At 36.9% G+C, this 27,608-nt stretch overlaps 5 protein-coding genes and 1 non-coding gene across 7 annotated transcripts; 3 read left to right on the top strand and 3 right to left on the bottom strand.

Moving 5' to 3' along the window:
• Window positions 1-1,563: 1,563 nt before the first annotated feature.
• LOC103999061 (SPX domain-containing protein 4) lies at window positions 1,564-5,006 on the bottom strand. Its single transcript, XM_009420722.3, has 4 exons — window positions 4,926-5,006; window positions 4,439-4,780; window positions 2,253-2,412; window positions 1,564-2,166 (listed from the first exon to the last, which is right to left on the bottom strand). The coding sequence occupies exons 2-4, from the start codon at window positions 4,730-4,732 to the stop codon at window positions 1,736-1,738; spliced, it is 885 nt and encodes a 294-aa protein (XP_009418997.2). The 5' UTR covers window positions 4,733-4,780; window positions 4,926-5,006; the 3' UTR covers window positions 1,564-1,735.
• On the top strand, window positions 4,833-10,987 carry LOC135679331 (uncharacterized). Its single transcript, XM_065192971.1, has 4 exons — window positions 4,833-5,012; window positions 6,040-6,239; window positions 9,468-9,526; window positions 10,489-10,987. The coding sequence occupies exons 1-4, from the start codon at window positions 4,833-4,835 to the stop codon at window positions 10,572-10,574; spliced, it is 525 nt and encodes a 174-aa protein (XP_065049043.1). The 3' UTR covers window positions 10,575-10,987.
• On the top strand, window positions 9,393-9,511 carry LOC135592715 (small nucleolar RNA snoR104). Its single transcript, XR_010479204.1, has one exon. It is a non-coding gene; the product is annotated as a small nucleolar RNA snoR104 (small nucleolar RNA).
• Window positions 10,988-14,452: 3,465 nt separating the features above from the next.
• On the bottom strand, window positions 14,453-15,062 carry LOC135587306 (putative glutaredoxin-C14). Its single transcript, XM_065078561.1, has one exon. The coding sequence runs from the start codon at window positions 14,988-14,990 to the stop codon at window positions 14,679-14,681; it is 312 nt and encodes a 103-aa protein (XP_064934633.1). The 5' UTR covers window positions 14,991-15,062; the 3' UTR covers window positions 14,453-14,678.
• A 2,864-nt stretch (window positions 15,063-17,926) lies between these two features.
• LOC103999087 (lipase-like) lies at window positions 17,927-22,814 on the bottom strand. Of its 2 annotated transcripts, none has more exons than XM_018826378.2 (11): window positions 22,531-22,814; window positions 22,341-22,430; window positions 22,051-22,130; window positions 21,275-21,340; window positions 21,089-21,136; window positions 20,923-20,990; window positions 20,370-20,442; window positions 20,122-20,283; window positions 19,411-19,605; window positions 18,502-18,590; window positions 17,927-18,431 (listed from the first exon to the last, which is right to left on the bottom strand). In XM_018826378.2, the coding sequence occupies exons 2-11, from the start codon at window positions 22,405-22,407 to the stop codon at window positions 18,221-18,223; spliced, it is 1,059 nt and encodes a 352-aa protein (XP_018681923.2). In that variant the 5' UTR covers window positions 22,408-22,430; window positions 22,531-22,814; the 3' UTR covers window positions 17,927-18,220. The 2 variants fall into 2 exon arrangements, with proteins under 2 accessions (XP_018681923.2, XP_009419020.2); XM_009420745.3 differs by having other exon boundaries at window positions 22,585-22,814.
• Window positions 22,815-25,353: 2,539 nt separating this feature from the next.
• On the top strand, window positions 25,354-26,404 carry LOC135587290 (CASP-like protein 1E1). Its single transcript, XM_065078532.1, has 2 exons — window positions 25,354-25,624; window positions 25,864-26,404. The coding sequence occupies exons 1-2, from the start codon at window positions 25,365-25,367 to the stop codon at window positions 26,204-26,206; spliced, it is 603 nt and encodes a 200-aa protein (XP_064934604.1). The 5' UTR covers window positions 25,354-25,364; the 3' UTR covers window positions 26,207-26,404.
• Window positions 26,405-27,608: the final 1,204 nt, after the last annotated feature.

Raw genomic sequence — 27,608 nt, 5'->3', positions numbered from 1 at the left:
TATATGTAAAGGTGAATAATGGTAAATTAGAACCTATATCAAAATATTACATTTTCTTAGGTTATCTCTTAGGGTTAAAATGCTTTAAAGTTTGGTACCCAAAGACTCGTAAAGCCAAAATACAAAAGGACAATGAGGAGGCTACAAAAGATAGATTCGACCAAACAAAGAAATTTTGATTCTAAAATCGTCCTCCATACCTAAAGAACTTGTCGTCACCCCTACATCTTTGAAAGATGAAACAAAGGAGGAGGAACTACAATCAACAGAGGAGGAGTAACCTTGTAGCATTGACCTCGACCGATAATGTCACAGACCACATCTAAACCCAAAGTATGTGCATCATCACTTACACATTCGTTGTTACAAAAGAGTTGTAGCATGCAGAAGAGCCAATTTCATATAAGGAGACTCTTGATAGTTCAAACTAAAAGAAGTTACATCAAATGAAGATAAAGGAGTTACGATCATTATTAAAAAATCATACTTGAGAATTGATAAAGCTTCCACCTAACAAAAGGCTAGTTGGGTGCAAGTAGATCTTTAAAATCATGGAAGGAGGTAGTTACTCGCCTTGTGGCTAAGGGATATAGCCAATAGCAAGTATTGAATACAAAGATAGTTTTTCTGTAGTTGTTAAAACTGAGTCATGATACAAAGATAGTTTTTTCTCTAGTTGTTAAAACTGAGTTATGAGTCAGTTCGACTTTGGCTCAGTTTTGAGTCAGTTTTGAGAGAAGAGGAGAAGAAGTTTTCAAGCTGAACCGACACCAATTTTTCGTCGAGAAGAAATTATGAGAACTGACTCAAAACTGAGTTAGACTTGGCTCAATCAAATCAACTAGGGATGTCAACCTAAGTCAACTTCTCACCGGCCCCCACCTTCGCATAGCACATCGCCCTCACGCAAGGTTTTCTCGCATTCCTTACCATGTGGCCCCCATTACATGCCTATGCTTCCAAAGCACACTGCTGCATAACGGATGCATTTCACGTCGTCACCGCTTGCCACGTGCCCATACCGATCGCCTATTCGTCACAAAGCTAGCACCACCCCCCCTCTGTAATCCTTGCGCATGACCCCGCGGCCCTCGCCACTGCCCACGTATTGCGGTTGCCTTCTGCTCATAATGCTCCCCACTGTAGTCTTTATCGCCGCAGTCACTCGCTACACTCGCCCGCGTGTTGCTCCTGGCAGTCACTCACCTGCAGTCACACCTCTCTGCTCGTGGGCAACGGCCCTCCACCTTCCCTCGCTCACATAAATGGAGCTTTGGGGTACAACAGCGAGGAAGCGAAGGAGAGAAGCAGAGAGAAGGAAGGAGCCCAAATCCGACCGAAGTTCTTCTGTAGTAGGCGATCGATACCTGATTGAAAGTTGCAAGGATCGTGTTACCCTAAATAACAGTACAATAGGTGGAAGAAATAAATCAATCTTAGCTTAAAAGAGAAATAGCCAATATGCAATAATTCAACTGCAATTTTGGTCTGTATTGATACCTCGAAAGAACCTGATTGAACATAATAAGACCGCATATATGGCAAAAGATGAATGACATCTGCTTAACGAGAGAAAGGTCTGTCGTAGAGCCAAATAATACAAAATTTACACATTTACAACAATGGTTAATTTCCGTAATGAATTATTATCCACGATAGAAGACTGATTCCATTGTGCACTCAGGAGCTAAAAAACAGAAAAACAGTAGGCAGATTTCTAGACACAATGGGAGGCCTAGTCATCAGAATGTACACTTTCTTGATCTACCTCCTGGTTCTGTGAGTTTGCCGACGAGTCAGAAGCTGAACTCTCAGTGGTAACAACTCCAGATCCATCATCATCATTGTAGGTGGAGCGGGCCTTCTGTAGTCTTTGTATTATTTTGATAGCGGCCTTTATGCTTTGATATACACCAATATTATCTGCTCGAACAGATGAAACCTCAGGATTACATGTTTGATGTGTTTCTCCCTTTTCTGTTTGTTGTGATTCAATAACCTCTGCTTCCAATGGGAAAAGCACCTCGATATTTGCTTCGCACTCATGGACTAACCTAGTCAGTGGTTCGGTTGTGAAGAATGGTTGATGACGAGCATGTTGAGCGAAAGGCAGACTTAACAGACCTCCTGTTCTCTTGTCATATTTTTTTAGTATTTTGACAAGGCCTGTAATCGGAGTGCAATGGTAAATTATTGCAATTTAACTTTGTCCATTACAGCTACGGATTACACAAAAGGTAACTAAATTTTACCTGTAAAGTTGAGGGAGCTGTAGTTCTTCAAAAGAACCATCTTCCCATGGATAGTGACAAAATCTTTACGAATCTCCAACATCTCCTCACTAAATTTTCTGTCAGATGTAAATGTTCCACGTTTGTGCTCTTTGATTTTCTCAATTCTTTCCTTGAGTCCCTGGAATCCATTAAAGACGTATAATACTTAGTTAATATGGGACCGCAAACAATAACCATAGGAAACAAGAAAAAATGAAAGCAAGTGCATCTTCAAGATGTTCGAACTCCAAACACTTTATTTCTCACAGAAATATTCTAAAAGGAAAAGGCTGACTAGTTATGATAACAAATAAATCAGCTTTTTCGCTTAGTCATAACCACGTCCACAAGTAGCAGTTACAGTGATCAAGATGGATTTCAAGATTAAGTAGAGACACTGAGGTCAAAACAATCAGATACAGTATCAGTGATTGTCAAATGAACACAGTTCATCTTCACAGAGAAAATAATTTCAAGTATCAACCTTGGAAAATTTTAAATTAAAATATATAAAGTCATAATAAATACTTTTACCAAGAGAAGAGATTTGTAAATCAGGGCATAGAAGATTGAAAGCCTGGATGAAAGAAAGGGATAACATGACACATCCTATTGAAAAATTACTCCCTTAAAAATGACATAAAGAAAATAATAAAACTATTTAAAAATTATCATTAAAAATGCTAAAATACCTCCAAAGAAATATTTGCTTTCCATGTAGTTATACCTAGTATGATTTTTCTGTGTAACATCACATATATGCTACATTATACTTCTTCATGAAAGCAATGCAACTTCATTATTTTCTAGGTTTACTCATACTAATTCAGCCTTTTCATTTTCCAGTTGTGCTTGTCTCAAGACAACCATCTTCTGTTGTCTCATGCTCAGTTCTATCCTGCTAGCTCTTTCACTAATAATTATAGTTGTTAACATTCAGCAACATTTACACCATTGCTTGTACAGTAAAGCTAGAAATTAGGTGTGCATGAGTGTTTTGACCAGTTCAAAAGGTCAAGAGGTGAAAAATAAGTAGCACATTTCTGTAGAGATTCAAACTTCAAACTTGGGGCTAATTTTGAAGCTAGAAACATTATTTATCAAGCCTCCATCAAGCAACTTCGAGTGATCACTGATAAATAAATAAAAGACATAAATTAGACCTTATCACGAAAAAAAGCAGAGGACAAACTAGAGCTCCTCTACACCTATTGGCATAACCCTCTTTATCCTTCTGAATGGCTACTCATTTTGGTCCTTTAGAACTTTAACACAGAAGGATTCCTAGCAAAAAGAGGATATCACTAGAGACGTAAATGTAGAGTCAGTCATAGTAAACAAGACAAATTAAATAACCGAAAAACAGCAGACAAGAGAACATATTAAACCTAACATGATAAAAACTTCCACTGAAAACCGTTTAACTTACCCTTTAAGATTAAAGGATAACTTAGATGTCGATCTAAAGACCTAAAGTGACTGCTGTTTTTCAGATTTTTGTTTACTCAGCCAGATGTGACCCTCTACCTTAATATGTGGATTGAAGGAATCCTTAAATCACATAAAAGACAGAAAACATTGTTGTCCAAATCAAGAATTAATTTGACCCAACACTTTGCTATATCATCGACCAAGTAGGATTCCACCAGAATCATTATGAATAATTGAATCACATACTCTGGTTCCAGCTCCAGTAAACCCCTACCTAGCTCAAATCTGCCTTTGTATAAATAACGATATTGTCAAGTTGCCTTTGAGAAACAGCCATGTAAGTGGACTTTGTGTAACTATATAAAGGTAGCAGCTTTGCCTAACCAATCTATAAATACAGCAGTACTACCTCAACGTTTTCTCTCCACATGAAATGTCAATTACGTCCAAAATCTTGAAGTGTCGATTCAAGAGCCGCATGCCTTCTTCTCACGCTCAAGTAGACTAAAATCAATACATTGATACCATATAGACATTAAAAGCTTCCAAGGAGATTGCAGGAGTAAATCATGTGTGAATTTGGCCAATTTGTTTCCCAAAAAATGGTGCTGCTCTTCCTTCCTTCATGATATTTCACTCCGATCAGGAAAGTTTTCTCCATGGTAATATACACGAATTTATGATGGACCATCGCCTACTAAATTTAAGGAGGGTTCGACGATGAAGTCAATCACCTGCAACCAGATCACGTAATACTCCTCCTCGTCGACATAAAAGTCATTGAACTTCTTGAGCTGCTCGTTCAGGACGGCGGCGAACCACGCATCGAGGGCGGGGGCCAAGGGCCGGGCGGCGCCTCCGGTGGGGCGAGGCGGCCCTTCCGCCTGAGGAGGCGGCCCCTCCGCCCGAGGAGGCGGCGGCGGCAGGTGCTTGATGAGCTTCTTGAGGGGCTTATAGGGGAGGAACTTGTCCCTCCACTCCGGCAGTGTTTGCTCGAGGAACCTCCGGAAATCCTTCCCAAATTTCATGCCTTTCTCGCCCACTCCGTGATGGGGTTCTTGATCCGGCAAGAATAACTGAGGAAGACGACGTAGATTGAGGTTGAAGGGGAATCGAAGGGTTTTAAATATGGGGAAGAGAGAGAATAAGGCCGGCGAATTGGGAGATGAGAGCGAGGGAGGAGACGAGAAAACGTTCGAGGAAAGAGTTTGGGATACCCACCCACGTCTACGTCGTCGTCAGGTGACGGAGTATATTCTTCCTCCGGCCGCGTCCTTATCCGCCCACCGCAGAATAGAAGGAAACAAAGTATAAGATTCTCTTTTGTTATGATTTTTTTTTTTTTTTTTTTTTTTTTTTTGCAAAGTCTCTTTGTTATGAAATTTACTAAATTTTATAATTATTTTTTACATTTTGATAATTTTACTGTGATTTTTTAAAATAAATACCTCGGTTTTTTTACTAGATAAGTCTATTATTAGTTTAAACCCATGATTCTTTGTTGTGAATTTTACTATTTTTATATTGTTTATATAATTCTTAATTCTTTTTTTACACTTTGACCTTTTACCTTATATTCTTTAAATAAAAATACTTAATTTTGGCCATTATAAAGAGTAATATGAGTCTAGTATCATTAATATATGAGCTTAAGAAAAAAGATTTTAGATCATGATAAAATGGTATCGAACATAATGTTAAACGTGCTGAGGAACTTAAGTAGCATCATGCTAAGATAAGGCTCAACAAAATTAACAGGTTATATATTTTTTTAATACATTTACATCATTTAGTAGAAAAAAAAAGCATGCTATAAAATTTGGAAAACTAGAGAATTGTGTGATAAAAGATAAAAAGTATTGACTCGCATGACAAATTTCTCTCATTTTTCATTTATGTTGATTTTACATAAATTAAAATATTTAAAATCTCGATAAAACCAAAAAGATGCTTGTCGATATATTAAATTCAATAGCTCCGACCCGTTACTATGGAAGGTTGAGCATCTGTTGCCATTCTTGTTGTGCTTTGGCATCTTAATCGAAATTAATATATAATAGAATTTACTTTTGAATCATACTAAGAAGAAAATGGATTCTTTTCCATAACGTTTGTGTTTGATTGCTGGTTAAATTTCTACCGCCCGCGGAAAGGTCAATTGTTTTGCTTATGAATAAAAATTGATGGTGTGGTTTAATTGAAATGATTTTAACATTTTATTTTTAAGAATATAATTTTGTTTTTAGTTAAATACGCTAAAAATATGTAATATAATATGTGATTTTTAGATTGTAGGAATATAAATAATTAGACGAACTGAAGTGAAAATTTCAAGTGGACTGATACGCAAAATTCGCTCGCCATAAAGTATCGCCACTGCGTCGATGTAGGGTTTGGGTTCGATCGACCGACCACGCCGTCCGAGGTGGTTGATTGCTGCTGCGGCGACCACGCCCAAGAGGATCTCACCCGCATCGTCCAAGCGCGGCCATTATGTCGGATCCGGCGCCGGTCTTGGCTTGGAAGCCCTCATGGGTGAGTTCCTTTCCTCATCATCTTGTCCTTGTTTCTTTCGACACATTTTTCCTACTTCGGCTGTAAAGTTTATTTCTTCTTCTAATACCGCGTTATGGGGATACTTTGTCTGTTTAGATCACGAACGAGAGCTTAGTGCAAATTGGATTTGCTATTAAGTTAAAAGTATTGAACCGAAAATGGAGTCCTGATTGGATGAGGTTGGCATTAGAATTATGACTGCAGTGATAGTTGAGAATGTGATGGTGGATATACACATTGATCATCAATCTTTTTGTTTTTTAGGCATATGATGGATTATTAACAAGAGCACATGACGAAAGTTCTATCAATCAAGGCGGATCGTGCAATTTATGCTTACAAGTGGTTATGAGTAGACACCTGTGAACTTTAGGAAATTTGATGAACACTTACTAGGAGACTATAGCGAATCACAAGTAGACATTTTGTTAGTTTTATTATTCTTCTTACTAAATTATTAGTTTTGTGTTATTATGTTATGTGAGTATCGACCAAACTTAATGTTTTGTGCTACCTCCTTGATGTTTAAAGTTTAAACATCACCATATGAAACTTATAAAAAGGGCTATTCATTAGTAAAATTTTAGCTTAAACATCAACTTGGAGGTACATTACATGAAGCCTTCAAATACTGCAACATTACAACTGAACAAAGTTTGTTTCATATGTTTTGTCTCTCAGACTTATTACCTTCCGATGACAATATAAATGCTAAGAGAAATATTAATTCTAAGAGTAGAAACTGCATACTAAGGTTTTTAAAATATTATATTAATTATAAGAAAAAAATATTATGTTAAGATTTTAAAAATATTTTTTCTCTTCAAAGTTTTTAAATTTTGGAAAAAATGATATTAAAATAGTATTATTCTTAGGGATTAACCTTAAATAGTTATTATTACTATTACTATTGTTATTAATATTATTGTGCTTGTAGAAAAAGTAATCTTAAAATAGCATTATTTTTTAGGGATTAACTAAAAAAGGTATAATAATAATAATTATTATTTACAATGTCATCTCCTTGTCTCGCTCTCTTTGCTCCCAGTTTCCCTCTACTCTCGCCTCTTGCTCCTCTCTCAGTTTTCCTCTCTCACCCCCTCACGTCGTCTAGCCCTTGCTCCCTCTTAGTTTCCCTTTGCTCTTGCCCCTCTCATCGTCTCGCTCCTTTTCTCGTCGCTTACAAGAGTAATATCCACTTTATCCTCTTTGTATTTAGATCATTGACGGGCTTTGCTATCTCCAATAGAAGGGAATCGCCATAGTCGACCAGCTTCGCCAACTCCGATAGAAGGGAATTGTTGTTGCCATCGGGCATTGTCAACCTTCGGGTCAACATCAAGTAAGAGATTGTAAGCAACTCGATCGACCAATGTCAGGAATTACACAACAATGAAAATGCCCCACTCCACTTGAAGTAGGATAACGTTGTGGAGAGATTGTAGATGCATCGCACACTTCGGGCTAAAGTGTATGACTTTGGCTGCTAGGTGGCGGTACTGATGGGCTTCTGCAAGCGAGTGACGAATGGTATCTTGGAGGAGTGTGATTGCCTAATGGAGATGCAAGTGGAGATAGAAGATGACATCACTTGCACGAAAATTGCATCGATAATAAGTTTGTGGCATAGGCACAGAAGCAAGAAAATGGTGCCTATGCTACAAACTTATAATCGATGCAATTTCCTTACAAGTGATGCCATCTTCTATCTTTGCTTGCATCTCCATGAGGTGGTCACACTTAGAGTTATTTGCCTTCTCATAGAAGCCCATCAATACCATTACATAGTCACTAAAGTCATATGCTATCGTCTTGATTTTCCGATGTGTCTCCAATCTCTTTGCAACATTGTCCCACTTAAAGTGGGGGTAAGGCATATTTGTTGCTGTGTAATTCCTTACATTGGTCGATCAAGCTGCTCACAATCTCTTGCGTGATGTTGGCTCAATGGCAGTGGCGATTCCCTTTTATTGGAGTTGGCGAAGCCTATCGGTGGTCTGAATACAAAGACGACAGAGCAAATAATTACCCATGCGAGCAACGAGAAGAGGGGTGAGAGCAAAGGGAAACTTTGTTGGCCAATTGGCTTTATGCCCTCAATACACAACAAAATACAAGTTTTAAATCATGTCATTGTTTTAGAGAACCTGACTACCTATATTTTTATGTGCCTAAAGAATAACTATACTTTCCTAAGTGTTACAAAGTAGATTTTTGTCTTTGTTTGTAGTTAAATTTGTTTAAAATATTGAGTGATATTTAGTGTTTTTAAAAGTACTAGGTGCTAAGGTCCCAAAATGTCTATGGCTCCAGGTGCTAGACCAAGCAAAGCGAGGTGCTCTAGAATATTAAAATTTAAAAAGTATATATATTACGATTGATAAATATGATCATAAAAATAAAAATGATATATCAATTTGAAATCATATAAAGTACCAAATTACATTATTCATTTTCTAATAACAAAAATATTAAAAAAGTGGAGTTTAATATCAAATTCAATGATTGTGTTGAACTAACAATGGGGGGGGGGGGGGGGGGGGGGTGGTGGGTTGTGTTAGAGTACATTAGTTTATTTGATTGAACTAACTTGTTCAATTGAACCTTGCTAGAACCTTGATCCAACTTGACTTGGGTGCTCGCCTGAGGTGCCTGATTCCTGGGCTCAAGCGAGTGCTTGAGCGGCACTTCATTGAAATGCCTCACCTTGACATGTTGAGAGGCTCTCGGGCCTTGCTCGAACGCCTTTTGAAAACAGTGGTGATATTATTTGTTCTTTATTAATAAAACTTTTCATGGGACCATGAAAAGTAGAAAGAAGAAGATAATTTGATGTGTATGATTTGACAGTGTTTCTTCTTTCTCATTGATTGAAAAGCTTTTATACATTGATCTGCTTCACTGGTGAAAAAAATGTAAAACATATTTGCTTTCTGCCCTGCATGAATTTGCATGACCTTTATTGATGTTAATAGCTACCAAACATTTTCTTAATATTTAATGAAGTCATTTGCTGAATGCAATTCATCTCTTAAGTTCATTAAGTTTTTTAATTAGACTTTTGTGTTTTAGATGTTTATTTGGTGGGGTGACAAGGGTCTATGTGAAGTGAAACACTATGGAAGAAAAGAAGGGGGGCATATGTTAAAAGAGATGTTCACCCGATACAATCTTCCTATACTGAAATTTGTATTTTCCTGCTTGTAGTACTGCAAGAAAGTTCTACAAGTCTCAAGATACAAGACATGCATCTATGAGGACATTAGGTAAAATTCGGAGAGCAAATCTTTTGAAGCATTGTTCGGATTTAATACCATATCTTGTGATGATCCGAACAAGCTGAACTTTTCTCGAAATTTATTTGGGTTTTCATTGCACATGATATCTTCTGGTGAGATTACTTTTTGCACTTTTGACTTGCTTGAGAATGCATATGCATTCTTGTCTGGACTATAAATTGTATTATAATGTAGGATGGGGTATCTTGATACTGTGTTACTTGACAAAATCATTTTTTTAATTCTGTTGTGTATATGTAATCCAATTATCAAAATGCTGGTATTTCATCAGATGGAAAATGATTGGCTGCTACATTTCTTTTGTTACATTTATGATGGTTATTCATCTGAACTAATCGTAACTGGTTTCCCCGCAAGAAGGTACTTGTGTAAGATTCTTCAGCAAGTATACTGAAACCATTGCTTGAATTTTTGTTCTTTAAGTATGTGAATTGATTTAGGAATATAGGAATAGAGAGTTAGTCATCAGGGTATCTTAGAGAACTAAGTACCTAGTCGTGACACCTTACATCTGATTATAATCATCACTATGCAAGCCTTATACATGCTATTTTGGTTGTTTACCCTGTCAATATTTAATCTGTGATTCTTAAAGGGGATATGTACTCTGACTAGGAGCTCTGCAAGTTATTTGGCCTAGTGTAATGGTGTACATATGTATCAGATGTTACAAAAGATGTTGTCAGTGTCACAAGGTCTATACTTGAATGTGAAGTCATTGGTTACCGTAAAGCATTGTAAAACCAGTTAAGTGATGGACTGTTCATTAGTTATTTGTCATGACAAACTGGAAATTTGTCATATTTTAGCTATTGTTTTGTTGATACATTGTTACCACAAGTCTTGAGGCATTGGGAGCAGTAGTTTAGTACTTTAGGGTATCTTCTTCCTGCTATGCTTTGTGACATTGAGATGCATTTCCTTATCAGGCATTGCTTGCTCGCCAGACGTGCAACAGAAGTGGACTGATGACAGGAAATATGACCCACGTCTTGAAGATATAAGAGAGAACTGAGACACGGTCAAACCTACTCTCCATCTGAGGATCACTGTTGCTGATATTTTTGCCAGCTGTGCGAGGTGGTACTGTTGCTACCGTGCTTGTAGATTATCTGTTTTGGGCCCTTTGCAACAGGAAGAACCTACTTGAGGAAGAGTGATTTGGTTGTGGTGAATCTGGACTATCCAATTGAACTGGTTGATTCTAACATCTGAATTCAGTGGGATGTCAAGTGTCAATTAGTTTATGCTTATAGAATTCTACTTTTCTATACTGCTTTCTGGTTTCTTGGACCTGCAGAAGCATTACTTTAGTGTGAGCTGCTGCTCCCAAATTGTATATATGTTTTTTTTACTCAAAAAAAAAATTGTTGTGGACATATCAGATTTTATGATTATTTGAGCAATGCGCCCTTGCTTTTCTTTCTAGTTTTTAAAAGTTGATTTCAGTACTTTTATACTCCTTGTTTGTCACATTAATCTGAAGAGTTGTGGTTATGCTTCCTCTTTGGCTGTATGGTTATGTTTCTGGTTCTTCTGGTGACCTAAGAGTGGCTTGCGCCATCTACTTAAGATCATTATGGTAGGAAGATTTGGAGACTGAATACAGGCAGTTAAGTATTGCTGAAAATGCAGATCTTTTATAATTTGATCCCAAAGCAAGTCTTGCTTTATTAGGCACGTAAGCTGTTAGATATACATGCATCCAAATCTCCTTTAATGTTCAGGCCCTCTTTTGCCTAGGTTTATCTTGTTGAAGTAATATTTTGGTTGAGGTCTGAGTCACACATTTCATAACTGTGGTTGTTGGATCATTTATGAGCTGAAAAGGGTGGTGATTTTAATCTTAATCAGAGAGATGATTCCATTGGCTGAAGATGTGCATGGCTTGTTTAATATGTCCCAAATGTTCTATTGGAGTCCTCTGTTCTAACAGCTGTTCCTTCATGGTCAGAGCATTATGTTTTTGTAGTTTCATTTTAATGCAACCCACAGGGTGTCGCTGTTGCATGGGAAGATAGAGTTTAGGTCAGAGTATTTGCTTGTGTTACACAACTGCTTCTATGATAGTAGAAATTGCTTGATATTAGCTAGAAGGTCTTGCAGCTTTTAGCAACTTTTTTCTTCAAAGTACTGGATATGATCCTTGATGTGGTTGCTAAAGTTGGTATTATTGTGCAGGTCAAAACAAAGCTGGAAGTGAAATTGGAGGGTTTGGCTTCATCCTCTGGATTGCTGAGGGAGGGTAATCGCTGCGGCCGCTACCCTTAAGGAGATGTGTTGCTTGTGTGGCTGTGTCATCTTTACCAATAGACTGACTTCTTCACTCTCGAGTTGTGATCATATGGTCATCATATAACCGATAAGGTTGGTTTTTTCTTGGCAACTTAAAAGGTGATTAGGATTCAAGCCTGTGTAAGTGCATTGACATCGAAAAGAGCTTCATGTATAAGTCTTTTTTGGAGGGATTTCGTCTCTTGGGGTTTGGCTGCCCCTGTAAGTCCTGATGTATTACAAGGATGAAATTCTAGTTCTTTTACCAAAAAAAAGCCAAAAAGAAAATTTCTTAAAAGTTGATGTTTTTGGCAATTGCTTGACTGAAATTTCTTTGAGGATTATCCGATTTTAGAATGTTCATTATCTCGGATTATCCATTTGTTTTGTGAGCGTGATCGATCGGCCAATTGGCTTACGAATCGTCGCGAAAGATTGCGAGGGAATGAATGGCATGTTTAACTTCTTTTAATAGAATTTTATTTATTTTTGCATAAAAGAAGAATGTTCATTGTATGATTACAACATGAAATTAAATCGTTTCATTTATCTTGCATTATCCAACCGGCAATATAGCGACGCCATGATTCCCCCCACATGAACAAGCATGCGTTTGTCAGCGGCAGAACCATCATCGTGTTCGAGGTATTGATTCCAAGAACAAGTTGGGTTTTGAGGAATCGTGAATGTTTCACGAGGCCGAAGTCTTCCTCCACCACTTTGCCCTTCTCAATATTCTCTTATCCTTGACTGCATGTAGGGGCCAGAGGGTATAAATCCCATGTCATGTGCATCAACTTAGTGGTATTGAGGCCTATCTGTGATGCTGCAAATCGACCTCGCACTTTATATGCTCTCACTGTCATCGCTTGCCAAAGTTTTTGAGTGGAAGTAATTGTTTGAGATACATCTATTGTTGTACTTACAGACGAAAAACAAAAGGGTTTGCCTAGAGAGTTGAAAATATAACCAAGATAGTGGTTGAATTTATGGAAGGAATAATCACATGCATTAGTTTTCTAGGAATGGATCATTTATTGGTTGTAATTTATCTAAATTATACTTAAAAAAAACTAATTTTGTTAAGGGGGCTATTCCCTTCAAAAAAATACTCACATTTTCGATATTTTTCAATCAATATCCTCATTTTATTTTTTAAAATGGTATCTCTAATTTAAAAATATTTAAACCGTCCTTCGAAAATTTTTTCGATGTGTAACTATTTTTGACTCCTTATGATGTTTAACTATCGTAATATAAACATTGTATGACCTATTTGAAAATATTATAAATGATCTAAATGAACTCCTAACATCAACCAAACCAATAGCAAATCTAAAAAATATAATATCGTAATGATGTATTACAATATGATGCTATTTATAGAATTTCTAATAGCAGTTATAGCATTTTCAATACTTCAGTAAAAATATGGTAACGATTAAAAAAAAATAAAAAATATGAAAAAATTTGATGAGAAAACCTTTAAGGGATATTTTAGGTATTTTTTTAATTAGGGAAACGGTTTGAAAAAAAAAAGTAATATAGAGGTACCTTTTGAAAAAAAAAAATCCAAAACATGGATATTTTTTAGAGAAATCACCATTGTGTTAATTCAATTATCATTTTTTTTCTTTTTTTAATTTCCCTTGGTAAGAAAAACTCGTTCAATGGATTAGTAAAATAAAATTTTTAATTAATTATGTAATGAAATTTGAAGTTGAACAGAAAAAGAAAATAATATAGTAAAAGAAGATATTGATTAACATTTAAATTTTAAGAAAAAACGTTAATATAACTTGGTAACAAAGATATTAAATCACTCTAATTATAACGTTGTCATTATAAATATGAAACATTATATTATAATCATAGAATAGGCATATGAAACATTGTATATAATTTGTAAATATAGAACAGATTTCATCATCACCAAAATTAATAAATCAAGTGTTAATAGTCAACTAATTAATTATAATACATATTATATATAAATAAATTGAAATTTTATTTCCAATTCAAATAAAGAAATTCATAATTAAAGTAAAGAAAATGGAAACTAAAGGTTTGACTTTATAGTATACTATATTAAAATAATAACCAAGCATTTATTATTTATATTAATATGTATTTATATATTAAATTATACATATTTTTCATATATTAAAATAATATATTGCATAAATAATATCCTAAATAATAAATTAAATATTTATTAATTGCAAATTGCCTAAGTTATAATTATAAAAAAAAACAGACAGTTTTAATTCAACTATCATTTTTCTCCTTTTTATTACATAAAAAATGCCTTAATTAACATCAATCAACTTCATGCGCATACTTGAAGAATTATTGCACTTCAAGTATAATATTTGCTGTTTTACTTTCTCAAGCAGAAGTGTGGCTGTATAATATATTGGCTTTTTTCTTCACCACGAACATAAAGCATGGGAATAATTTACGTTAGATAGGGTTTGGGAACACTATGAACAAAGCCAAGTTGCTTTTCATGCCTTCGATCCTAATTTGTGGGTCACCCAAATCTTTCATCGGCCAATGTGACGTGACTTTGGTGGGGTTTCTGCAGGTCAAACGAAGTCTTCACCAGAGACAGATACATGATGCAGAGAACACTGTTCATATCTCTACAGTTAGTTCATGACGCACAGACGAAGAAGAAGAAGAAGAATAAGAAGAAGAAGAAGTTTTTGTTGACATCGGTCTCTGCAGTTTATTTCCATACATCACGCACAAACAGGAGGACGGAGAAGAAAGAGGGAAGAGACTTCCACACTGAAGCCACTCCATACAAAGCCAGCATATCCACAGGTAGCAGTAGGTGTAGTTAGAGCCAGAGAGCTCCGGCATCCCTCAGCAGCGGCACCAGATTCCCACCGAGATGGAGCGTCATGATCCTGTCCGTGGATCCGACCAGCTTGCCGCCGATGAACACGGCCGGCACCGGCGACTTGCGGCCCAGCAGCTTCACCAGCGCCTTCTCCATCTCCGCACCTCTCGGGTCCTCGTCCAGCTCATGGACGGCAGCATTGACGCCAAGCTCATGGAACAGGCTCTTCACGCTGTAGCAGAAGCAGCAGGAGCTCCGGCTGAAGATGACCACAGCTCGCTGCGAAGCCAGCTTCGTCACCTTGTCCATCCCCGGATGTTACGGCTCTCGGTGAACTACTCCTTGGTGCGCTCGGTGATTGATTCACTGCTGCTCTCTGATCATCTTGCTTATATAGGCATGGAAGTCCACTGGTCTCGGTATAATCTAACAAAGTCCATGATCACTAGATATTTGATCACGCAGTATCTTTCTGGGAGTATGGCTGCGATCACGTCTTGTCTCGGAACAAGTTGGTACCGGAAGTGGGCCTCGATTATCAATGTACTTTGTTTCAGTACCGATAAGGCTCTGCAAATTAGGAATATGGGGGAGGCAAACTCCGCTGTCAATCTTTGATGCCACAAGCACATGATGCCTTGATAAGGTTTGAATTCCCTCTTCATTGTTTGGGGCTGTCGAGTGATGCAGGTTTTTGTCATGTTCCTGTTTCTGGAACGACCACAGTCTCAATATAAAAACTATAATTATATTTCTCTTATAGGAAAAAAAAATTAATATAAAAAATTAAAATCAAATAAGAAGTTTAGATGTGGTTATCTTTTGACATCGGTCATAAAATTTTTTATGATTATAAATATACATTACCGTTTGATCCGAAAGTTATAGTGATAAAGACTAAGAATAGTTAAAAAATATCATCACTTTATAGATAAAAATAAAAAAAAAAGTAATTAAGAGAATTCCTCTTATTAAGATTATTTCTTATTTATTGATCGATAACTATAATTAAAATTCAATCAAATTTATAATATATTTTTATCTAATTAAATAAAATCAGATAATCTAACACAGAGAAGAGACCTCAGAAGACAAAGATGCGTAGGTATGGAATAGCATCAATCTGCTGCTGGCCACATATTGAATGACACAGACCACACCATCTCTCCACTCTAACAAGCTGAACTGGTTGTTTCTGATGAGAAAAGTTGCATTGACTTTGTGTTGAGCATTTTGCCTGCCACTGTTTCTGGCATCAAAGCAGAAAATATGTATGATTTAGCATCTTTAGTACATCTGAGGTTGAGAAAAGACATCATCCGTAGTAGATAAACAAGGATTCGAGCTTGTGGCTGATGGTAATGTTCATTGGGTTTGAACTCAATGATAAGTTGGTTCCCTGGGAATTCAGCAAAATGCGTGTTAAGACTTCAAGCGAAAGCTTCATTCTGTTCATACCGCTGCCGAAACCTCTCCATGTTGATGCCTCTTTTTGATGTTGGATTGCTGTCTATAGATAGATAAGGATTTTATGCATCAGCAGTCTCTAAGAAACGACATAAAAAGCTCAGAACCTTGTTTGTACTAAGCAGATTGACCTCCACAAGAACTAGATTCCAGATCATGGTTTGCACACTTCTAGTCATTGGAGTGAGAGTGAAGTAAGAGGAAATCACATCATTTGGTTTGGAATTGAAGCTGATGGTGGTAGTAACCTTTGGGTTCTTGAGGAGTCAAACATGTTGCAGGTCCTCTTGCCCCTTCTGTCCATGACCAATTAAGATGATGACAGCACCAAGGTATCTGAAATGAAGGACTTGGCTCTTCCATGGCCACATGTGGGGAATTCTCTACAAAAGGAAGTCAACGAGAAGATACCCATCCTTCTCTCACTAAACTGCAGATATGGTTGTGGAGCACCCATCACTGTGTGTGCTTGCTTGGGTAATTTGATTCATTTGAAGCAAGGTGAGTCATGGAATAAAACTTTTCTGCATGTGGTGGCTTGTTCAGCGAACACAGATGCTTCAATGCAGATTAGAATATTTGCTGCTTGAAGTGTTCATATCATAGTAGTTGACTCCCATACAAAGTGCATCATTCTCAAGTCCACAATATTCTTGCATCAAAGCATCACAAGATCAAAGTTCCGTAAGCGTTCTTTACTCATTAAGCTACTATTTCTAGACCCACATTGGGGTTTAAGCTTCTCCTTTGAGAGCTGCTTAACCTTCTGTTCGATCTTGGATATCCAACGAGATGAACGGCTAACCTTTGGTGAAGTCCACACTTCCACCTCTCAGTTAGCTTGCATTTGATGCTCGGAGATGGATAGGGGGATGAAGCTGGCTGGTCTCATGGAAGGCTGTGGGTGATCGTCTGGTCTAAAGACCATCAAGAAGCTCTTCAATGCTTTCGTCTGGTACTAATTACATCTTCTTGTTCCTTGCAACATGAACGCTGGTTCATAATTTAGATCAACAAGATATTTGTCATCAGAAACAGTGAGTGAGTTATCATTCTTGAAAACATTGAGGATTTTTCTTACAGTTTGTTCAACTCTTTAGAAAATGGTGCCGACTAAATCCTCGCTTCTGATTAAAAATATTATTATTATTAAAAAAAGAAAATTGATTTTGCCAATTTCTTCCTTACAATCCAAGTAATCAAGATTCGAGTCATAGTGTTTTGGATGATACCATAAAAAAGATTTTTTTTATAAAGATAAATGATGAAGATGATGATACCAACTAAACTACCCAACATCCTCAAAGAGTTTAGAAATAATGTTTTAGATGTCAAATATGTCGACCAAGGTTGGTAAACTAAAGTTAGTTGTTAGTCAGGGTTGAAAGCACTGCATGATAGTGACTGGATCTGCCATTTGTGTAATCATCTCAGGTGATATGGGGGGCAGAAAACAATCAGGTAACTTCAACCCTTTCAACATCCAAATGTGTTGTCCATGCATATCATAACTCGAAATCCCCCTCTAAATAGGAGAAAGACAAAGAATCAGACAGAAATCATTTATGAGCAGTTATGAATGTGGATGATCTTCATGAGCACATACACCCAAACACAACTAACAAGACCAAGAAACACAAATAAACTTGAATGAGCATTCTCTTTATGCATAGAACAAATTGAGGGTATTCTATCTGTTCTATGCTTGCAATAAGAGCACCTTGGTATCAAGTAGTCGTGGTAATAATGCTGTTCATAATTACATTCCTTAACAAGCACGAGTTCATGTAAAATTAAACATTAAAATACATTAATCAGTGCCTCTTATCACAAAAGAGTGGGTGCATATGTACATTCTTCTCAGGATGACAAAGATATGAGATGGTTCTCACCGTATACAGTGACAAAGAACTCTTTACAAGGCATTGGCTTTAGGAATAATTTTTCCAATGAACGAATTCTAAACATAGTTGGTATCGGTATCCAATGGTGAACTTAATTTTAAATATACAGCAGCAAAGAACTCTTTACAAGGAATGGATTTTAGGAATAATTTTTCCGATGAACGAATTCTAAACAGAGCTGCTAGCGGTATCTGATCGTGAACTTAGTTTCAAATGTGATGGAGCTGTAGGATCCCTGGATAAGATGTCACCATTGTACCCTACATCGTACTGTAAAACACTAGAATCAACTAGAATGCTACAAGTGTCCCTTGTGTCAGCTCTGAGTTCGACGCCGTAATACTTGAGATGGTCCCTTATACTTGTCCCATGAACGGACCTATACAAAAACAAAGCATAACATCAATGAAAATTGTAATGTTTGTTACATTAATAGAAGGTAGACATACCTGCAACAAGAAGGATCTTCTCCAGAGTCATCACAAATCTTCTCTCCCTTGTCCTCTACGCCATCCACTTTAATGTCATGAAGCCACACCTGAATTTGTTTCGAAATAAAAATGATTGCTTTTGAACTATATGGGAAAAAAGCTTAGATCAATCAAGAGGATTTTTATGGAATACATTCATGATATGATGAGTAGTCTGTGAGTGAAAAAAGGAAAAAGATGGCACACATATGACATCATATGTAGAGGTTGAACTTTCAGCTGTGAACTAAACCATTTTCAATCCACATTCCAAGAAGGAACCATCTAAGACTAATTTAAGCATGTTTTAACCAGAACCTTTTAACCTTATAACTGCTCTACTCACTTTAATTTGGCTTGGTTAGCTATGTACAAATTTTTATGGTGGGTTTTCCAACACAAGCAAAAACAAAGATAACCTGTAATTCTATGGTTAGAGGGCTTGCAGAATAACAAGTATGGTTAAGGCTTATAGAATAACAAAAGCCTAACCATAACTCAATGTTCTGGCTTGGTATATTTGTTTAGCATAACTTAACACAGACAATTCACCAGCCTCTAAGTTTAGTTAGGTCAAGTATCTACTGTGCATTGATCCCATCTGGCCTCCCAAATTTAACACTGGTGTGCTGTGACACAGCATTAACCACAAACATATCACCTCCCCTAGGAAAAGCAGGGGGAAAAAGCTAATGAAGGTAATGCAATTAAAAAACTTAGACATCGAAGTAAGAGAATTAAACTTAAGGAATAATACTACTCATGGAAAAAGTCAGAAAAAATGGAGCTTGTGATATCATAGAACTGGAATTATGGGATTACATAATAGATTTTGTTTGACTTTGAACTATTTTTTAACATTATGACAACAAGTTCATGCAGATATACCTCTCTTGGGAAATGATGGTATGACTTTTTTGGGAAATATGAGTAGTACGGTGGTAAATGGGGCACTATATCATTCTCATGCGTCACACGAACTGCATCTGGCACAAACTTGCTGAAGTAGGAGGCAAAAGCAGCATTTCCTATGCGAGGTTGTCCAAAGGTCATAAGCTGAACAAGTTCTACTCCGTGATTAACCTGCAAAGTTCACGAAGAAATCCTGTTACATAAATGCCAACTAGTCATCAAGCAATGGTGTATTCGTAGTCAATGATCTCAACTAACAAAACCAATTACTAAACCAAGACTCTTTCATGCAAAATTACTAAACAAAAGGTAAATAGTATAATTACTGTCATTGCTGGCTTTCTAATCTCAGTAGAAAATTCATCAAAAACATCCTTATCTAACTACATTCACACAAACACAAGAGCTAGTTTGGTACATAATTCATATTTTTTAAAAAGAAATTACTTCATAAACTACTGTGAAAGAATTTTCAAGACATAGTCCAAGTCAACTGTCATATGAGTAATCTGAAATCCATGCTCACATTTTCGATTAAAAATAAAAAAGAGCCAGCAAGATGCAAGGAGAATCATCCCATTTCTAAATACATTGGCATACAAGTATCATTTGGACAGTTAGCAGACCAGCCGTAAGGCTGTCTGTCTTAATAGCAGAAAGCAAATGAGAACTTTCGATGGCACTTACAGTAAGATCCAATGCACAAAATGAAGCCAGAGCCCCTCCCAATGAATGCCCTGTAACAATAATGTGGAGATTACCATATAACTCCCTTGTCCTTTGAACAGCACTTAGAATCCCATGTTGCAAACTGGTGTTATGGTAAGCAGAATAAAACCCATGGTGCACCTATGATGTCAAAAGTGGAGAATAAAGATGACTCAGAGGTATTCACCAATTGTCAGGTTCAAATCAACTGAGGAAGAATTGAATACCATTGCATCTTCTGCACCTGGGTAACTTAAGTCAAGCTGCTTCCAGAACAAATCAGCAATCCAATTCCTTATGCTGCAAAATCCCGTAAGTCAAATATGTCTATTGACTCCATAATCAGTAAATATTTCAGGAAACATGATACAGACTCCCTTTACAATTAAAGATCTACAGAAAATGCAATCAATTCCTTCACTATAGATCCATCCTTCACAGCTAAAGTCAGAGTGATCAAGGATTAAAATGTCATGTAGTGTTCCCATGCCATTAGGCAGATGACATGGCACACACTGAGATATGTAACTCACATACGATTAGCACATATACATCAACAGTTCTTATTCAATGGCACACGGTACTTAACAGCCAGTACACAGCATGGAAAAGAAACTTCCATGCCAACAATGGCAAAAGAATCTGCATGCAAGCACATGTGTTGAGAGGCATGCACCTTAGTAGTTAATTATTATCTATACTCTCAATGCTAGAGCCATCCATGTCCCCTCTGGTATTAACAGCATAATTGTAATAGATAACAGAATGTTACATTAGTACCTGGTCCCAGCGGTACCTCTGAATGCAATAATGATGGAGTTCAGATCATGAGCAATTCCCACAAATGCCTACATAGACAGTTCATATACAACAGAAGATATTTCTCTGAGTTGGGGAGAACATGAATTAGGTTTAACATACATAGAATCTAGAAAAATGAGTGCACCTGTAAGCAGTTTTGGACATCAACTACCAGCTCTATCATCTGAAACCCCTGGTTGAGTTCATGCATCCAGCGTTAGAAAGGCAGAGATACTATCTTGTCAAGCAGTTAGAAAGACCATCATGGAACGAGCATCTTTAATCTTTGCAAAAAACACAAATGTGCATGAACAACTGTGGTTCCTTTTACCTTCGTCAAATCATTACACCTTGAGCAGGTCCAAGTAAAAAGTGTCATTAGATCTGTGACATAGGCCTGCAAGAGACAGTTACACTTGCAGGTAAATAGAAGCAGAACATCAATGACTAAATACTGAATATGGTTTATGTGTCACCAATTTTTAAGGAAAAAAACTCAAATCCAAGGCATCAAGTATGTTTTCCAACATAGTTCTTTTATCAAAAGGAATTCCATTGTTTCCAAGGTTTCTAAAGAAAAGCTTTCTATTTTCGGAATTTCAGAAATTAAAGATACAAAAAAAAATGCAAACTCATAGTCATTGGACATTGGGATTCCAAATCTACTTCTACAATAAGCACCCTATTTCTCATCAATAAGAGTGGTTCACTTATAGTTAGGAATTTCTCAACAAAATTAACTTTCATGGAATCAAGAATTGTGAAGTGCAATTTTCCTTTCTCCCTATCAAAGAAAACACTGAAGTGCACTTCTTTTTGTACTTCCCTTGTACTCATTCGAATAATAACAAAATTCTCTCATATTTTCTTCTTCCTCCTCCTTCCCTGTTAAGGTTGCATGGGCACAGACACAGAGAACTGATACAGATGCATAATTGACAAGGAAACACAATAGAGAAAAAGGGATATATGAAAGAGAAGTATTGTTTTAAAAGCATAATACTTATACTTTAAAAATATAAAAATGATGATATATACATATAATTTATTTAAAGCCAAGTTCAACATAAGTCGACGTCTTTGATCGACATTCAAGGTCATACTCACAGCAGAAGCATATTCCACGAGTATCTTGGCGAGCGTACGATTGTAGAGAGGAGCATCATCCTCATACTCGATCTTAATTTCTGTTAACCATCACGAAGAAGAGTCGCGACATTACGATTTAAACATGCAAATAAAACAAAATATTCTCACTCATCATAGGCGACGATATAACAGACTTCACACACAATTAGAGGGTTTACAGATAAACTGGAATTTGCAAATGAGCAAATCACATCTAATTCTTTGAGCTAAAATTTGAGGAATTCACATAACCAAAGATTAGTGATTACCTCTTCCCCCGGAAAAAGCAAATAATCCAATCAAAACCAACAACTTTAGCCACAGCCATCGAGCCATAACCTTTCAGCAACGACGGATTCCTACACGAAACCCAACAAAGATTAAGCCTATCGAGGATTCGCCAAGCAGTTCTTGAAAGTTTTCGACGAAAGGGAGTTGCAAAGAAGAAACTGTTGAAACCGTCTGAAAGATCGAAGCTTTGGAGGATGGACGATGCGGAAAAGATGCGGGCACCTTCGATGATTCGAGTTCTTTGGGTGAACCGAGATCGATCACGTCGGGAGCGCGGGCGGGAACCCTATGAAGCAACGAAGGTCGTCTCCCATTCGGTCTGCCAGCCGACGGAGTTGCTCTGTCAAAACAAAAAATGAAAACGTTATTGTTGCAAAATTACCTTTAATTTTTTTGTTTCTAACAACGGATTTGGTAATTGTCGGAATATGGAGCAGAGACAGCCATGAACCAAAAACATTTTTCGTTCTGAAATTGGCGTCACTTTTTGTTCCTAACAACAGATTTGGTGGTCACATTTAATTGTTTCTAACAACAGAGTTGGATGAAAAGGGAATATGGCTGTCAGTATGAACAAATATTAAAAGATGAAAATGTTTTAAGGATGGGAATGACAAACATTACAAATACATCATCCAGAAACATTTGTTGCCGCTTTGATTGAGCTGATGATGCATTTCCGAGAGGTACAGGAAAAGCAATTCAATCAATACATCAAAGAGAAGAACATGTCCAACTTGGCAAGTAGGGCCAGAATACTGTGTGAGGTTCACTTTGTTTAGTTTCTTGGCTGCTACATTTCCACTCTGTGGTGGGAATTTGAGGATCCAAGGATAGGATGCACTATGATATCATAGTTTTCAATATTGTACAGTAATATCAGATTGGCAATATATTTCATGCTAACCAAGAATACCTAGTTAGCATGTTTTTATATAATATACATTTGGCCCTCATTGCACTTTAGGTTAGGATTTATTGAAATATTGATCTTGAGAACTAGGTAGTTATTATTTATACCAAAAATAATTAGAGGATGCTCCAGATATCTTCCATAGATACATTAGACAAAAATAATATTTTATCAGTCATGATGCACCCATGCACAACGTGCGTAAGGAAATGTTTTCTCTGACAATATCATATCATACATATTAATACTTTATTTATTATAGACAAATACGAAAGGGATATCTTGGTACAATGCAATGAGACATGTTAAACGGACATAAATCAATTTTTTTCTACTTTTGTTTAATCAGACAAGTGAATATGTTGTGTAATTGTAAGGAGGAATTTTTTTTTTAGCAAACCATATGATTAGTTATTGAATGAATTGGTTTGCTAATTGCACATTTTGGCTTGAGGACAAGTAGTTTGACTAAAGCTGCAAAGACTCTGCCAACTTGTTGAAGAACACAATCATTGTGTGGATAGGACCTTGGAATAAGGCAACTTAGGCATTGATGAACTAACTTGAAGACTCAATTGTCTTTGAAACGTTTCAAAGATACAATCACTTTATGATGCTGACTTCATAAGGATGTCGCCTCAATGTGGTTGGGCTATTGTTGTCTCAAGTGAGTACAAGTATAAGCATCTTTTGTCTTTGTGTAGCTTCTTAGTGTTATCTTTCTTGTTATCAAACAAAAGGGTTTTCATCGTTAGGTGTTGGCTCACACTTTAGAGTCGGTAGCTATAAGCCATTGATAAAAGCATGAATTAGCATGGAAGGGTATGGATCGACCACCTCTCAACCTCATTATCTAGGAAGATATCTTTTCCTTGTTAGATGACTAGGAAGGGATGATGGGCTGCATCATCAGGCAAGAAGAAGGCTTTGGCATTTACAATAATTTGAGTTGAACTCCATATTAGAAAAGAGAATTAATGGTCATTGTGGGATCATGGTTGGTGGTGTAGATTTGGGATCAACTCAGATTCTCCTCCTATGAAGAAGGGGAATGTTGTTGGATTCATGTTGGGGAGTGATAGAAGACTTTTGAGACCAAATAAAAATAGTCTAAAGAAATATAAAAAAAAATTGATAGAAAATTAACATAGTTCAAGAATCTGAATCCTTTATAATATAAGAAAAATTAAAATAAAAATACCATTGTACACCTTCTCATAAAACCTTTCGATCCTATCTAGGTTCACTAAAAAAAACCTAAAAGCACTCGAAGTAGATTCATTAAAATAACCTTTCTCCCTTTCTTCAAAATCTTGAAATATATTACATATTTATAGCAATAAAACCTAATTCATCAAGTCTTAATTTTCTGATCTTAACTCTAATACTAATCCTTAAAAAAAATAAAATTAATTAAAATTTCTCTAAATAATTTAAATATAATTAATATTCTTAAAATACATACCAATTATAGGTGTCTTCTGTTGCACACATTTCACATACACCCATGTTTCCCATTCAACATCCCTCAGCACACATCACATAAATAATGTTGATGACAAGAGATTTTGTTTGTGAGATTAATTTAACCCCTTCCAATCCTCAAGTCAGATACTATTCTAATGACAGTGGAACAATAGCACGGAATATGCAAACCACAACAATCGCATATCATGTAGAATTTGGCCTTGCATTCAAAAACCTAAGTCAAACTAGTAGATGCTTTCTTGAATGCATCTGGCTTTAGCTGGCGTTTTAGGTCAAGATATATGAAGTTATTTGGTGATGGGCACAACCATGTCGCCATTGTTCTTTCTAATCTAAATTGACACTCGTCTTTTTTCTTTTGTATTATATTTCAATTTATTTGTCCCTTAGTCTATATGTATGAAAATGCCAAATGGGCAATGCGTGGCTCACCATTAATGTCACCTTCTTCAAGATTAATGATTTATGGGACACCAATTGGGCAATTGGTGGCTCATTAATGTCAGCTGGCATCTTGTCATTCACATATCTATGCTGCATATATATTATAGCATCATCAATGGAGAAGAACAAGTTCCAGACAGCAGGCTGATACTTGGAAATGGAGTCCCAACCCAAGCCCGTTGCTTCTCCTCCAACCCAAGCACCACCCATGCCTTCTTCTTCTTCTCCGCCAGCCCAAGCGTCGGCGCCGCCGGAGCGGCTCCTGGACCACGTCCTTCGCGCCGCCGCCGTGGTGTTGACGTTCATCGCCGCGGTCGTGATGGGCGCGGCGAAGGAAGACTTGACGCCTGCGGACTCTTTCTTCGGTGCGTCTGTGACCGGCCCAAAGATCAAGTCAGTGAACTCCGCCGCTTTCGTGTAAGTACTTCTTCCCTTCTTCCCGCTTCCTTCCGCCGCGGCATATCCATGCATGCATGGAGTTGCATGGGGGTATTCGTTTACATACTTGATGACCTGAGATTAATTCCAAGACTTTTACGATCTTAGAAGAAGAAGAAGTGTCGTATCATCTTCTCCATCTTAATTCATCGTTTGCAGATACTTCATAATCGTTGGCGTGTTGTATCATCTTGATCTCCATCTTTCATCTCATGCAGATACTTCATAATCGCCAACGTGCTCGTGCTGGTTTACTCCATCGCCTCCCTCGCACTGTCGTTCGTGAACAGGGCCGCATCCAAGGGCTTAGAACTGGCACTGTCGCTTGCAGACGTGGTGATGCTGGCTTTCCTGTTCACGAGCAATGGCGCTGCGAGTGCGATCATTCTCGTGGCAGAACAGGGACAAGCGCGCTTTTTCTGGACGAAATTTATCTGCAGCAACGCGAGTGGCTTCTGCGCCAGCGTCAAGGCCGCCATCGTTCTGTCGATGTTTGCAGCTGTGGTTTACCTGCTGGTAGTCTTCCTCAAGCTACTTGTTCTGCAGAAGAAGTCTCAGTAGTCTTCAACGCAGATTCCAGATGTTTGCACTAGTTGTTTCTTTGATCAATTAGGACATGTTCTTGTAATGCATCCGATGTTTTCCTTTGATCTCTATGAGGGGACATGCATGGAGCGAAGCATGCAAGGTGTGTGATTTATTGCTGTTGGAAACAGGGAAAAGATACGCATCAATGTACTTAAATGATCTTAAATGATTCTTTATTACTTTATAATGTATCAAGAAACACTAATTATTCATGAATAAAAATATTTTCTTTCAAAACCTTTTATAACTCCATATATCAACTCAATATTCTCATCTCATGAACACATATTTTTTTAAATATGTTAATTTTTATTTACCAACACTTAGATTCAAAAATTATTATTGATCTAATAATTTATCTTATATTTTTTTTAATCTAAAAGATAGTTGATGACCACACAATCACATAAATCCTCCACCATTTTGATCATCATATTTTTACTCGATATCTTTATCAATCTCTCTATCTTATTAAAAAATTAATATAAGATATCTAATTTTTTTTATTTCATATATCTAGCCTTAATTATACTTAATTTAAAACTTTTAGTTTCTAAGGATGGTCTCTATAACTTAAATTTATAATTAGTTTCATTTAAAATCTCATATAAATAATGTTAGAACAAACACCAGCAAGGATATCATATAAATAATAAGTTCCTCATCAAGTTAAAAAGGTATGGACTTAAAGTGGAAGATCGTCGGAATCTCGCCGGAAGAAACATAAACTAACCAGACTTGTTTTACTAAGTGTATGCCTTAAGAATTATAGTTAGCATATAATTAGGGTTAGGTTTGAAAGATAATCCCACTAACTCAGTTAGGGGCCAAATAACCCCGTAATTAGATTGGTTTGGGCCGGATTCAAGGCCCAACCGAGTTGTTGGACCCTGTCTGGCGGTGGCACCGCTAGACTGAGGCGGCGGAACCGCCCAGGGAATGGTCTCCCAGGTGGTTTGTGCGGTGGTCCTGCCCAGACTGAACGGTGGTATCGCCGACAGTTATTACTGTCAAGCGATGTTACCACCCTATCAAAAAATTCATAAAAAAATAAATCTAAAAATGACACTAAAAATAAAATTGAACCCAAGAAAGAACAAGTCATATGGTACGAATGCAAGAAGCTGGGATATTTTAAAAGCGAATGTCTCCAAACGAAGAAGAAACAACTAAAGAAGAAGAAGACGCTCAAAGCAACGTGGGATGATTCGAGCGATTCCGAAGATGAAGAATAAAACAATAAGGAAATTGCCAACTACACACTAATGGCCATCAAAGATGAGGTAAGTAGTTCATTAGATGTAAATTTATCTTTCGATGAGCTTTTAAGTGCTTTTCATGATTTGTTTGATGAATGTAGAATAATGAGAAAAAA

This window comes from Musa acuminata, chromosome BXJ1-1 (assembly GCF_036884655.1).
Source record: "Musa acuminata AAA Group cultivar baxijiao chromosome BXJ1-1, Cavendish_Baxijiao_AAA, whole genome shotgun sequence".
NCBI classification, from domain to species: Eukaryota; Viridiplantae; Streptophyta; class Magnoliopsida; order Zingiberales; family Musaceae; genus Musa; species Musa acuminata.
Note: the sequence above shows the minus strand (reverse complement) of the source record. Positions and strands in the feature narration are given on the sequence as shown.